The sequence below is a fragment of the Takifugu flavidus genome, chromosome 4, assembly GCF_003711565.1.
Source record: "Takifugu flavidus isolate HTHZ2018 chromosome 4, ASM371156v2, whole genome shotgun sequence".
Lineage (NCBI taxonomy): Eukaryota > Metazoa > Chordata > Actinopteri > Tetraodontiformes > Tetraodontidae > Takifugu > Takifugu flavidus.
In genome coordinates, this window is record NC_079523.1 from 17499515 (window position 1) to 17513768 (window position 14254).

At 42.2% G+C, this 14254-nt stretch overlaps 1 protein-coding gene and 1 long non-coding RNA gene across 2 annotated transcripts; one reads left to right on the plus strand and one right to left on the minus strand.

The window, feature by feature from the left end:
- Positions 1 to 222: 222 nt before the first annotated feature.
- Positions 223 to 8386, minus strand: si:dkey-222f2.1 (keratin, type II cytoskeletal 8). Its single transcript, XM_057030955.1, has 10 exons — positions 7944 to 8386; positions 6302 to 6510; positions 5883 to 5943; positions 5404 to 5499; positions 4867 to 5031; positions 4430 to 4555; positions 4223 to 4366; positions 3439 to 3515; positions 3312 to 3358; positions 223 to 1608 (listed from the first exon to the last, which is right to left on the minus strand). Exons 1-10 carry the CDS (start codon positions 8253 to 8255, stop codon positions 1505 to 1507), a joined length of 1341 nt encoding a protein of 446 aa, XP_056886935.1. The 5' UTR covers positions 8256 to 8386; the 3' UTR covers positions 223 to 1504.
- A 435-nt stretch (positions 8387 to 8821) lies between these two features.
- On the plus strand, positions 8822 to 10642 carry LOC130524650 (uncharacterized). Its single transcript, XR_008950177.1, has 2 exons — positions 8822 to 10242; positions 10414 to 10642. It is a non-coding gene; the product is annotated as an uncharacterized LOC130524650 (long non-coding RNA).
- Positions 10643 to 14254: the final 3612 nt, after the last annotated feature.

Sequence of the window (14254 nt, forward strand, 5' to 3'; positions counted from 1 at the left end):
GAGAGAGGAGAGGAGAGGAGAGGAGAGGAGAGGAGACACCTTGGGTCTGAACAACATTGTAACTGTGAAACTTTGTGTAAAACTGTTTGTATTTCCAGCTGATTTACCACGTATTTACTCAAATGGAAACTAAAAATCCCCAGAAACGGAGGCCTTCCGCAGGTGAATCTCAATTTCAAGTTTCATCGCAATCCAATATGAAAAAAAGGATAAAATCAGAGATGTGTGATTTCACCTCTATTTTTATTCATGTATATACACAACACAATGTTTTCATGCAGGTATCATAAAACCACAAACTATAAATATCTAATATACGGTAATCATTAAAACCAGAATTTTTAAACGTCACCCCAAATAATGTGTCACCATTTCCTTCCACAGACTAAAGTTAAGCTAATGAAACCCAAATGGTGAGTACAGCAAGATGAATACATTTACTACCCTATGTGTGTCACAAAATTATATTTGATTAATTAATGTCTCAAATACTTAATGAATCATCTACTCGATCAATCTCAATTAACCATATATATACTTTAGCTGTATACTAGTCTATATGTTTACACTTGTGTGGTACACATTACTATTAGGAATGGTTTGCTGGTCATTTCCTGTTTTAGGTGAAGGGAATTTCCTGCCACGGCCCCTTCAAAATGACCTACAGCCAACCTTCAAACTTCATGAGGGCGACCCGAGTCCACAAGTCCACCTGTCCCCTGACACCAGACACCGTCTTGTCTCACCACAGACTGTCCAGATGCTGCCAGATGCTGGAGGAGGAGATCAGGAGCACGTTGTGGGGTGCACACAGGCACACTGAGACCACGTTCCCCGTTATGAGCTGGCCAATCTCCAACAAGGTAACCATTTTGTTTTCACACAATTATTTGACTTAATAACAGTTTTCAACTTAAATATTTCATTCTTTGGTGAGTTTTTGGATCACATTAAAATTCTGACCCCTGTTTTCTTGACCGCTCACACTCTTACTGAAAAATTACCATCTGGTGAGTAAAAAGAAAGAAGAAAGAAGAAACCAAGCTGCAAAACTTAAAAAAAATAAAAAAAAAAAAATCGAAAGTTTTCTTTGATCTGAAATGTAGTTGAATAAACTGTAGGATATTTTTCTGGAGTAAATTTGTAGAGCTTTTGGAAAGTTTTCAGACCCTTTTCCCACCACATTTCCTTATGTTGTGGCCTTTATGCTGTACTGTAATAACAATGATAATATTAGCCGTAATAATAGTGATAATGATATTGAAAATATCAACTATAATCAATGTACATGGGAGCTAAAGTTCAAGGGTCAGAGAGGTCTGAATACTCATATAGTCAATGCAATACTTCAGGGTTTCTTTTTTAAATAGATTTGCAGTGTAGGATCATGAGAGAACATTTGATATATTCATTTTTTTAAAATTTGAGCTACATTGTAAGAGGTGTGAAAGTCCTCCGACTGTCCTGCGAGCATTTGCTGTAGAGTGGGTGTGTGGCCTGGGTCTCAGTGGGTGCTGAATCTGGAACTGTCTCTGGTCTCAGTTGTCTTCACAAGCAGCTTTGGAGGAGAGATGCTGCTCTTCTGGTATCCGTTGGTACTTTTAATACCTGCACATCAGACAAAGAGATGAAGGAAGGTCTAGTCCAGGTGTCACCAACCCTATGCCCGTGGGCACCCAGTCGCCCGTTGGCTCCTTCTCAGTTGCCCGCTGGACTTGTTCTAAAAATAGCCCTTATGGTTCGCAAAAAAAAAAAAAAAATGCTGCGCCTTATGGAAATTCTATTGAAAGGGTTAGGGTTTCACACATATGTATTCACATTATTTACAGTATATACAGATGGATAGGTCAGTGGTTTATGCCACTGACTTTGGTGCGGACATTTATCGGTTAGAATCCAGGCGAGCCCTTAGGCAAGGCTGCGCATGACAATTATTCCTGCCTTTGTTAGCTAATACATCATTGATTATACCGCTCAATCTCATGTATTGGGAAAAACAATTTAAGTTCTGTTTTTTGTTAAATGAAATTGTGACATGTTTATTTGCACAAAATAAATGTCACTTTGACAATGAAACATAACCACATTCATTTACAAGTACTTGTCCTAAAGTTATGATTATTGCTTTTTTTTGTGTGAATATTGTATGCTTTTGATTTCTTGATTTGTTTATACATATGTTTTGAGCTGGTAGCCCTCAAGCCATTTGGGAATCTTAAGGTAGCCCTCAGCTTTAAAAAGGTTGGTGACCGCTGGTCTAGTCTCTCTGTGAGAAATCTTGAAGTAACTTTTGACCAAAATCTGTCCTTTAACTCACACATTAAAACAGTCTCTAGAAGTGCCTTTTTTCACTTTAGGAACATCACAAAGATCAGGAAGCTACTGACCCACCATGATGCTGAAAAGTTAGTCCAGCATTTGTTACTTCCAGGCTGGACTATTGTAATTCTTTATTATCAGGGGGTCCAAACACAACCAAAGAGATCACATAACTCCTGTACTGGTGTCTCTATATTGGCTGCCTGTTAAATTTAGAATAATTTTTAAAACCCTTCTTCTGACCTACAAGGTCCTCAGAGGCCTAGCTCCATCCTACCTGGAGGAGCTAGTGACACCTTATCAGCCCAATAGACCGCTCCGCTCTCAGAATGCTGGTCTACTTGTGGTCCCCAGAGTCTCTAGGGGTAGAATGGGGGGCCGAGCATTTAGCTACCAGGCCCCCCTGCTATGGAACCAGCTCCCTGTCCAGGTACAGGAGGCTGACTCCATTGCTAGTTTTAAGATCAGGCTTAAAACCTACCTCTTTGAAAAAGCTTATTGTTACTAATTCTGTAGTTCCAGTTATTATCATAGACAGACAAATTATCATACTTAGGGGGTCGTCTAATCGTTAGGTCACATCTTAGCTGTGCTGTTATATGACCCACTATACTCTTATAACAGCAGCTTGTATTATTAATGTATCTCTATGATCTCTGCCTATTCTCTCCTCTACCTGTCCTTCCCCTTCTCCTACCACAACTTCTCTCTCTCTACCCAGCCCCCCTATCAGCAGGAGGGTCCCCCTACATGAGCCTGGTCCTGCTCAAGGTTTCTTCCTGTTAAAGGAGAGTTTTCTTCCATCTCAAACAAGCAATGGGATTAATATGAAGGGAGTTTTTAAAAGCTGTTTCTACCAACAAGGGTCACTCAGGAGCCACATTTAGATCTGCAACACCAGCTCTCACATTTGAGATCTTTAGGAGGAAATATCAGGGCCCTGCCACCCCACAGAGCTGTAACTGTGTCTGTTTGTCAGTGCTCCCACTTACTGTAGTTTGAAAGCGTCTGGATGTTGAGGACGGAATGCTGCCCGAGTCTGGAAGAAAAGACCCACTTTCGTTGAGATGCATGGAAAGAGACAGAAACACAATTGCACTTCTGTTCTGGCTCTCTCACCGGTCTTCTTCTCCTTCCAGCAGCTTCCTGTAGGTGGCGATCTCTATGTCGAGAGCCAGCTTCACGTTCATCAGATCCTTCGGGTGAAAAAGCAGAAGGGAAGTCAGAGTTTTTGTTTTTGAGGTTAATAGCAATATAAAAATATTCCATTTAGTCAGAAAGTAAAAGTTTTGTCTGTTGGAGAATGAACTAGAGCATTTAAACCACTGATCTTATGAGCATCACAGAATTTTTAAGCCTGATCAGCCAGCAGTCTCCTCAAAGCTAATGGTCCATGTGCCATGTTAAAGAATAAATGCAAATTTAAATGTACCTTAACACCGCACATTAAGTTTTATACACAAGCGTACTACACACATGTAATAGAAATGATAACACCAAAAATGATGACATCAGTTTTTTAGTGGCCTACTTAAAACTCTACAGGTCCATTTGGGTCCTTAAACTCAAATAAAAAGCAACTATTGCATAACTATTAATGCATATAGCTGCAGCCCAATAGGTGCTTCTTTTTTTTTAAGGGCAACAAAAAATAGATTCAAACAAATGTTTTACCATTTAAAATTCTATAAAGTATTCTTGTTTCATTTATATGCATCAAATTGAATTTTAAACTAAGGAAAGCAGAAAAGTTTGTAAATGTTTTGTAAACGACTGACCCATCACTTGTAAAAGGAATGAAGAACTATTACATTTCTATGCATGGTAACTATTTTCCCAGCTAAGATGAAGGGATGAAATTCCTTCTGTTTCTTTTCCTCACCCTCCCATGACTCGTGCTCACCTGGTACTCTCTGAGCTGCCTGGCCATGTCTTGTTTGGCCCTCTGCAGAGCCTCCTCTAGGTCCCTGGCACGGGCTTTGGCCTCTTTGATGGCCAGTTCTCCACGCTCCTCTGCCTCAGTTAGCTGGTTTTCCAGATTGCCACGCTGAGAGAGGACAGAAATAAGCCCTCCAGAAATTGACCGCACCTTCCGTCGCCGCTTTACTACCTGTGATTTGACAGCTTCTATCTCGGACTGCAGACGGCCGATCAGGCGATTGACCTCTAACACCTCCGCCTTCACTGCACGCAGCTTGTCCCCGTAGTGAGTGGCCTGCATGGACATTTGGTCGTACTGTCGAAGGAGGACAGGAGACGTTATCCTTGAGTTGTAATGAAGGGGTCAAAATTCTAGATCATTATTCTTTTCAATAAAGCTCAAATGGAATGGTTGCTTCTAATGTGAAGAAATCACAGCTGTTTTAATGTTGAATTTTAATATATTTGAGTTGTTAAATCTATAAGATGAAAGCTACATCTGGTCCGGTTGACGGCATGCTGTCCTCTTTCTTCTCAACGACCGTCACCTTGTTATTTTCAGAGTCTCTGCCATGTTGTTAGAGTTTTCTCCTGATAGAACCTAACCACCCTCTGAGGAATCCTCACTTTGCTCTTGTACCAGGCTTCTGCCTCCTCTCGACTGCTGACTGCGATCTCCTCATACTGGGCTTTGACCTCAGCAACGATCTGCTCCATGTCTAAACTGCGCCTGTTGTCCATCTGCACCACCACCGACGTGTCCTTGATGCTGGCCTGCAGCTCACACAGCTCCTGGGGTTGGAAACAAGAGACCCGATCAACCATTAATGAGCACACGTGAGCAGGTGAGGAAGAAACTGCTCAATCTCTAGTTCAGCTTATGACCTTGACATCAAATTACAGATTGAGACACACTTATGTCAACATTAAAACTCTCCTCTTCCACCTGACAATACAATATTTGTTATTCAACCCACACACACCAAATGTTAAAGGTATTATAAAAATATAAAAGGTCAAATTTAATTTCATTGTGACATCGAGACAGATCAATTAGCCAAAACAGTTTATCCGTGTCCAGAAAGAAAATACAAGAACACCAGAAATATGCAAATAAGGCAAAAGAGGAAAGGTGTGTTGTCACAACGAAAGCCTGGAAAATACCTCCTCATAGATGTTACGCAGGAAGTTGATTTCATCCGTTAAAGAGCCAACCTTGTCCTCCAGATCAGCTTTCACCAGATAGGCTGAGTCCACATCCTGAACGCACCAGTACACACAAATGAAACCTTACACATCCCCCAACATTGTTTGTGGCGTTTCAACGTTGGGATGAACGTTTATTTCTACTCATCAGCACATTTTATCACCCAAGTTTGACCTCAATCAAAGGCTTCCAGTTTAACTGAGGATTCTATTTATATAGTCCAGCCTGCCTTCAGCTCGGTGGGGGCCTTTATGGCCTACTGGATGCTGCAATCAGCCCCCAACTAACAAATATAAATGCATTTTTTAATATTTGTGAAAATCAAATGCTGTTCATCAAACTGGTAGCTGGCAACTTGAACCAAAAAAGACATTTATGAGCTTTAAAACAGAGAAATGTAACTTATGAATGAATGTGTTTGTGTGCCAACTCTGACCTTTTTAAGAATAACAAAATCATTTTCCAGGTTGTTTCTCTTGTTGATCTCATCCTCGTATCTGTGACAGACATGATAAGGTTGCATACAAACGATCTGTTTAACAAGTATCAATTCCATGTATGGTTATAAAGAAGTCAATATGATATTCATATGTAAGGGTATTTTTCACTAAAACAAACAGTATTATGTTCGTAAAACCCAATGGGAATATTTGTGAGGCCTTATGGCACATATTTATTGTCAAATTCAGGCAGTACACTAGGAATGTTGCTCTAAAAGGTGTAATCATATGAAGCTGTTGGGTTTGTTTCCCTGTTGAAACCTGATGCTGCTGGTGTCTACAGCAGATCCTTTACTGTCATTGCTGATCATCAGGCTTCATTATTTGTTCACTGGGAGTAACAACAGGCTCTTACTTGTGTTTGTAGTCCTCTACCAGGCCTTGCATGTTCTTCAGTTCCCCATTCAGTTTCGTCTTCTCATTGTTGACTATATCCATCTGACACCTCAAGGTAGACATATAGGTCTCAAACATGGGCTCCACATTTGAGCCTCGAGCCCCTTGGCCCTGCAAAAGCTCCAGCTTCGTCTCAAGCATCTTGTTCTGCTGCTCCAGGTAACGCACCTGTGAGGTTTGTTGGAAACATGTATGTTGTCATTTGCTATTGAACTTCATCTGCTGCTGGTATAGAGACCTTTAATCCAATTAGGCTGTGTTTGGCAACATATATGTAAATACCTGCTGCCTACATTAGTCCCTTTTCAATCATTTGAGGAAGCAAAAGACCATTTCGGAATTTTATCTGATTGGCCTGAGTGGATTCTGAATGAACAGGGCTTGGGTTTCATGCAGGGGTCCAGAATTATTCATTGCACTTTCGCCTGGAGGATCCTATTCTGTTCTCTCTGAAATACTAGTCAACCAGATATCTGATCTGATTTATCAAATTACAATAGGACAAGAGGGGGGCATAGCTAAAATATCAAGTATGTCAATAGAGTTTCAATCCCTGGAAGCATTTGACATAGTTTTGAATCTGTTTTTAATGATTTATCTACCCTTATAAAAGCGGAACATTGCTCATGTAACAACATGTATCAGCAATCTTTCACACTTCCTCGTGGCCTTACTATCGCAGCCATTGTTTTTATCTGTATGAGGGCATCATTTCATTTAATCATGACAAATGTTCATTTATTTAATTCAGAGCCTTTAGCTTTTTAGAATGTTTCTTTGAGGACAAAGGAATTAGCTAATTAACTCAAATGTCTTTCTGTCACTATGAGCATTAATGGTTCTTGTGATTACTGATAAATTATCTGTTACAAATTCACACATGGATGCGGATATAGGTATTTTCTATATTGTGCATCTCTGGCCTAGGTGGTGTTTTTGTTCATCTTGGTGCTGTTTGGGACATTAACCCTCTTCACAGAGTCGGTTTTGTGCATTTAGACAAAAGCTCTTTGTCTCTCCCACAGTGAAACGTATCGCTGCTGGTTTGCAGAGCTGAACAATGTCTCTACTGTCAGACTGTGTTACCTAATCCGTGAGAAAGGAACGATGTAGCTGGTACAGTGTCGATATCTGAGGTTACCATAGAGCCGTTCTTTTCTCGACAAACTAAATGCAGGTTGTGGTGCCCTATTTACATCAAGCTCCCATGCATTTATTATTTTACTCTCCATTTCAAGTTTAGGATGAGGAATTAGTCCAGTCTTGATCTGAGGTATGAACCCGAACAACTTGTGCATTTTCATAATTTGTTCATATAGAAGCAGTTAACTTTTAAATCACAACATGATGTTGTTCTGTCAAACTACTCCTAGAGGTATTTCATCTGCAAAGAAACAAACAAAACTGCCAACAATTGACACTAATAAGACATGTATAAAAAAAGGAATCAACTGTTAGAGCTGTGGGGAGTATAAACTTAAAAGACCATAATCACATGTGCATATCAAAATATTTTACCAGGTATGACATCAGTGGAAAATTGATGTACAATGTAAGATGCATATATAGCATTACTAATTAGAAAAGAAATAAAGCTTTACCTTGTCAATGAAGCTGGCGAAACGGTTGTTGAGACTCTTGATTTGTTCCTTTTCATGAGTCCGGTTTATGAAAAGGTTTGGGTCTATGTCCAAGTTCAGGGGAGCCAGTAAGCTTTTGTTAACTGACAGGGGTGTGAGTGGGGCTGTAGGGCTTTGGAGATACCCATTGGTGCCTACATACAGAGAGCTGCCCATGGACATGCCACTGAATCCACCTTGAACTGGACCAAAGCTACTCAGCCGACCGAGTCCACCACTGCTGCTTCGAACCGAGTTGCTGGAGCTAATTCTCTTGGAACGGCTGAGACTCATGATGGAAGTACAGGGATAAAAGAGACGCAAACTAAAGCAAAATATTATGGAATAACAAATGGATGCAAAAACTGAACGGGTGGAGGAAGCAGTGAAGCAGATGATGTCTGAGCACAATGAGGTGTCTCAGGTGTCCCCAGGCCTTTTAAAGCTCTCTAGGGCGGAGCACAGCATAGCTCCGATTTCAGACCTGAAGTGTTGTTGGTCAGATCTGTAAGGATTCAAAATTCCAGGAAGAACATGAACAGGTTAGGGAAATGTTGAAATGAAGGATTTTCATTTCATTAGTTCCTCCTGGTTTGATGCAGCAGTCCTGTTTAGCATGTGAATCAACCTCAGACTCAATTCTGTTCTCTAGGACTTTCTCAGAACTTCCAGTTAACTCTCTACTCTCATTGTGGAAGACAACACTGTCCAATTGTCATCAAGGTGTTAGTAGACAACGGGCACTATTTATTTTAAGATTTAACACTACAAAATCTCATAACAAAAACATATGAACTACGAACCATTTACCCTGCTAAATGTATTATTTTAACAATGTTAACTTAACTTAATCGGATTATTCTGATTAACTGTAAATGTGCAACTTAAAACTTAAATGTGCAACTTAAATAAAACATTCCTGAAGATTTTATTCTGCATTTTATGTCCATTCATCTCAGCAGTCATAGTACAGGAGGAGCAAATGCAGAAAATTACTATTCTTTATTTGTCTTTAATGCTATTTCATTAAGTTTATTGTTTAAGTGCACAGGGCTCAGGATTGGGGTTATATAAAGTTTAGGGGCCTTCAGCACCCAATTGATGAAGGCTTATAAAGTAAGACATGGAGTTTTAGAGGAATTTTTGGAATCTAAATCATTCTATGATAAATATGGCCTTTTACACCAGTGGTTTAAAAGGTCCGATATTATTCAGTTGCTTTTTTATTTATATTACGTCTGTTACAACCAAAATTGCCTAATTGACAGCTGTTTGATTGAATCCTCAGAGTGGTTTAGATCTATTTTCATCAGTAACTAAAGGTGCATCATGCCCAAAAGGTGTTTTCACATGCTCACAGTAAATCTGTTTGGGCTCCTTCTTGGTCCCTGTCTCTACCCTGCCCCCTGTGTGTCTTATTGGTATCTCCACATGTGTGTCTGTATTATTCCAAGCTGGGCGGAGCCGTGACCCTTTTTTTCCCCACCGCCTTGCCTGTGTGGCTGCTGCTCATCATCTGCCAGTTAAAAGCTGGTCTCTTCCCCAGGTTCGGTGCCAGTTTGTTGAGAAACCTAATTAGCTCGACTCAATCTTGTGTTTAGACTTTCGATTTTTTGTAAGCTTTCGCTCACCTGATCACTGGCACAGCTTTTCCTAACCCAGAATCTGCCAACAGCGGGGCTGGGGCTGCTCCGCTGTGAGACGCTCGTGTCTGTGATCCCGAGCCCTTCTAGGGTGACCTGGAGAAGTGTTGTTGTTTTCTCCTCCAGTGCAGTTTGATTTTCCAGCAATAGCCTTCTTGCTTGCAGCAGATGTTTCCAAAGTAAATTATCTTGTCAACTTACTCCATGGAAAGGCGTAGCTTGGACAGAGGCAGTTGGTCTGGTCTGGTCCGGTCATTGCTGTATGGGGAGTCGGAAGAGAGTTTCCAGATGGTTTCCGATCACCCTGACCGTTCTGGTAATGTGGCCACTCATCTCTTGAATCTCTGTCAGGAAACCTGCACAGATGAGCAAGGATGAGCTTGGGAGAGCTTGCCCTCATGACCTAAATATCCTTCTCACCCTCACCATCTCCTTGGATAACCATTTAAGATGTCGGGAGTGAGCCATCCACACCTCTGCTTCCTCCCTGGTGTCCCCCATGCCACAGCATACATGAACCACACTCGCCCAGTTATGCGGCACCTCACCCTCTTTCGCTCAACGTGCGGAGCAAGAGCCAAAGCAGCTGGGACATGTCAGATTAACACCTTATGAGCGTTTCCACAGGATTCAAGCAGGTGAGTGTCTGTATTCTGGTCAACTTGGACATTTTGTTTCGGCGTGGACACTGCGGCCAAAAGACCGGGCCCGTCAGTAATGGTTGGGGTTCTACGGGCCAAGGCCCAGCTGTTAAATCGACTCCATCTATCACCTTCACTATGTGTTGTGAGTGGGGTTTTCTCTTTTAGATCTCTGGATGACTCCAGAGCCCAGGACAATCTGCTTGATGAGAATCTTGCAGCTCAGATCGGCTGTTCGCTGGAGGCCCCTCCAACACTCATAACAGCCTCCGCTCTGGATGAAAGAATCATTGCTCGGGTAATGAACAGAAAAGCCCCTGTAACCCTCATTTTCTCAGGCAATCATTCTGAGCTAGTGGTTGTTTGATCTTTTAATAAAACTTGGTTTTGGACATTATTCCCACTGCATTTTGCCTGCTTTCGGGTCCCGGAGAAAACCCAGACCTAACACTTTGTTTCTATTGGTGGATTACTTTGATGTGACTTCATCATAAACCTTTTCTATTGGTGTCTAAAATGGCAGTGCCTTCCCCCTTTGTGTTTACTCTTTCCCATCATTCATTTTTATTGGTGTTAGGAATGCTTCTCTTTTGTTTGTTTTTTTAAAAACAGGTGCAGACTTTGTTAGTACTTCATACAGTGTTTTATATTCATTGTTATCACACCTCATACATCATTGAGACAGTTGTGAACAGATAAGTCTTCATCAATCACTTATTATGACATTTGCCAGATCATCATTAGAGCACAGACTCTCCTTATTCCATAGACTTCATGTCTTGAGGTCTTCTCTTAATATAACACATTACATTGTTCACATTCTTAGAAGATAGTTAAAATAACATAAGCTTTCTAAGCCTAGGAAAAAATACACTACAGTTTATACAAGACTACAATAAGATCGCCTCATGCCTTACTAAACTCACCTCTGTAAATGTGAGCTTTAGTTAATCACTTGAGGCAAACAAGGCTTCTTTGAACATGACGCAGCGGTTTTCCTCAGCACTGGTCCTGGTCAAGCCCAACCCCAGTAAACACTTTATGGTGGCCTCCAATGTGGGGGTGGGTACAGTTCTGTTCCAGTACACTGGCCCTGAAAATCAACTTAACCTCTGTGTCTTTTTCTCTTGTAGTTTCACCCCTTGCGAGCAGAATTATGATGTGGGGAACAGTGCGCTGTTGGCGTTAAAGCTGGCGTATGAGGAGTGGCGACACTCACTAGGGGCACCACAACCTTTTGTCATATGGAGAGACCACAGCATGGGTATTATTCTTTGACCAATTCGATTTTACCATCGCCTTCCACCCTGTCAGTTTGCCTTGGACTACAGGGCCTCTGGAAGTTATCTGTGTCCTGAACAAGGTTTTGATTGATTGATTGATTGATTGATTGAGTGGTGGGTATGCTCACTTGGGAGGTGGAGCAGACTGTCAGGGAGGCTCAGCAACAGAATCCCACCCTGATCCAGGTACTGGACCATCCAATTGTATATTCATCCCTAACTCTGTCCGTTCTTAGGTTTTACAATAGGGGCTCTCCTCCCAGCTCATCTGCCACCCTGGAATGAACAGGACCAATTTCCTTATCCGCTGCTACTTCTGGCGGCCTACTCAGGACAGGGAAGCTCGGGAGTTTGCATTGATTAAGGCTTGGCATGAAGCCCCAGCGAGACTGCTCTAGATGTACCCATCCTTGGTAGACCAGGGTCCCACATCATGATGACTTTTTTACTGGCCTTCCTGTGTCCAAAGGTAACATAGTTATTTTGGTGACTGTAGATTGTTTTTCCAAAGCTGCCTATTTTTAAGCCTTGCCCAAGCTCCCCACAGGGCCACAGAGCTGGAAAACGCTAACCTCTTGTTCAAACGCGAATTCCGAATTCATGGCATTCCCGCTGATCTGGTGTCTGACAGTACCCCAGTTCACCCTCAATCCAACGGAAGATCGAACAGGCTAGTCAATTCCTGGAGTTAGCCCTATGCTGTGTTGATAAAACCCATCCATCTTCATAGTGCTCTCATCTCCCATGGGTGGAATATGACCACAATTCCCTCATCAGTTCTGCTACCAGCTTATTCCCTTTTGAGGCCTCCCTAGGCTAACCCCCCATTACTTGCTGTGCATGAACAAGATACAGCAGTTCATCTAAAGGACCCGGGAGGTCTGGAGGAGTATTCGGGCAGCCCTGTAGCATGCTCAGAACACCAGCCAGTGCTCTGCCCACTACTGCCGCAAGCCCCCCATTTTCAACCAGGTCAGTCTGTTTTGGTTGTCCAACCACAATGTTCCCTTGACTACTGGGTCGAGCAAAACTACACCTCGCTACTTTGTTCCGTTACCCATCAAAAGGATTTTCGTCCATTCGCTGTCTGATCAGACTCAATAAGGATTCATCCCCCCTTTCATGTGTCACAACTTAAACCCTTTTTCCACCAGTCCTCTGTCCCCACCTTCCACGCCCCCGGTTTATTGATAATCACTCTGCCTACATGGTGCATTGCATGGTGCAGGTCTCCAACTCTTGGTGGACTGGGAAGGGGTATGGATCCGAGGACGCTCGTGGATTCCTTGTTCCTTGTTACAATGGGACAACATCCTGGTATCCAGGAGGTTCCCGTTGAAGGGGGGTGGGGGGTGGGTTCTGTTAGTGTTACTTCTTGGTGCCTGTATCTCCCCTGCCCCTTATGTGTCTTGTTGGTATCTCCCCATGTGTGTATGTTTTGCTCCATGCTGGGCGGAGCCGAGATCTGTTTTTTCCTCCCACCTTACCTGGGCAGCTGCTTCTCATCATCTCGTCGTCTGCCAGTTAAAAGCCGGTTTCTTCCCTATGTTCTGTGCCAGTTCATTGAGAAACCAATGTGGTCTGAGGTCGGCTCATTCTGGTGTTTAGACTTGCAATTTTTGATTCTACGCGCACCTGTACTCTCTCGCTCTCCCATCCACAGCTGTGCTGGCAGCACCAGTCCGAGTTCAGTTCTGCTCGTGTGTGCATTTTGGAGTTCAGTCTGTGCCTGCTTGTCAGTAGATAAACAAAATCAGCGTGCTCAAATCCAAATCAAATCATCGTTGCATTTTTTACAATCAAAATTGTCTCGAGGTACTTTACAGAAACCCAGGACCTGACCCTCAACAAGCAACAGTTGCGAGGAAAAACTTTCCTTTAACAGGAAGAAACCTTGAGCAGTACCAGGCTCATATGAAGCGACCCTCCTGCTAATGGCTGGCTGGGCAGAGAAGAAAGAAATCACTTAAATACGTTAATTAAAATGGGCTATCAGTATAAGAGATTATAGGAGAGGAGAGGCAACAAAAACCTCATGTTTCTGTATCTGGCGAAATAGGCCGATAGCAGCATAACTAGACGGTAGCCTAATGATTAGAGGATCTTCTAAATATGATCATTACAGTAATTCTGTACTATAAGCTATTTCAAAGAGGAAGGTTTTATCTAAGAGAAAGTCTTATCTTAAAAGTAGAGAGGGAGTCAGCCACCAATTCTACTTTAATGATGGGGACCATAAGTAAACTAGCATTCTGAGAATGGAGCGGTCTATTGGGATTATAGGGTACTATTGGCTCTTCTGGATAGGATGGAGCTTGGTGTCTGACAACCTTGCAGGTCTGAAGAAGAACTTTGAAAACTATTCTAGATTTAACTGGCAGCCAGTGAAAAGAAGGCAGCACAGCAGTCATATGATCTCATTTGTCAGTACCTGTCAGAACATTACCTGCAGCATTTTTGATAAGCTGGAGGCTTCTCAGAGCATTATTCATGTTTTCAAAAGGAATAATGTACAAAATGAAATGGATTGGTCGAAGTACAGAACTTAAGAAATTCCAGGACCAATGTGATCATCACTGCAGTCTAGAAGGATAAAGGAATCATGCCAGTGGTGACAGAAGAATGGATGATGACAAAGACAAAGGGGGCACAGAGGGAAGGCAGGCTTCTGCCAGAACTAGCGGAAGCAAGTTCAGATGAGATTTCAAAGAGTCAGGTGGTTCAAG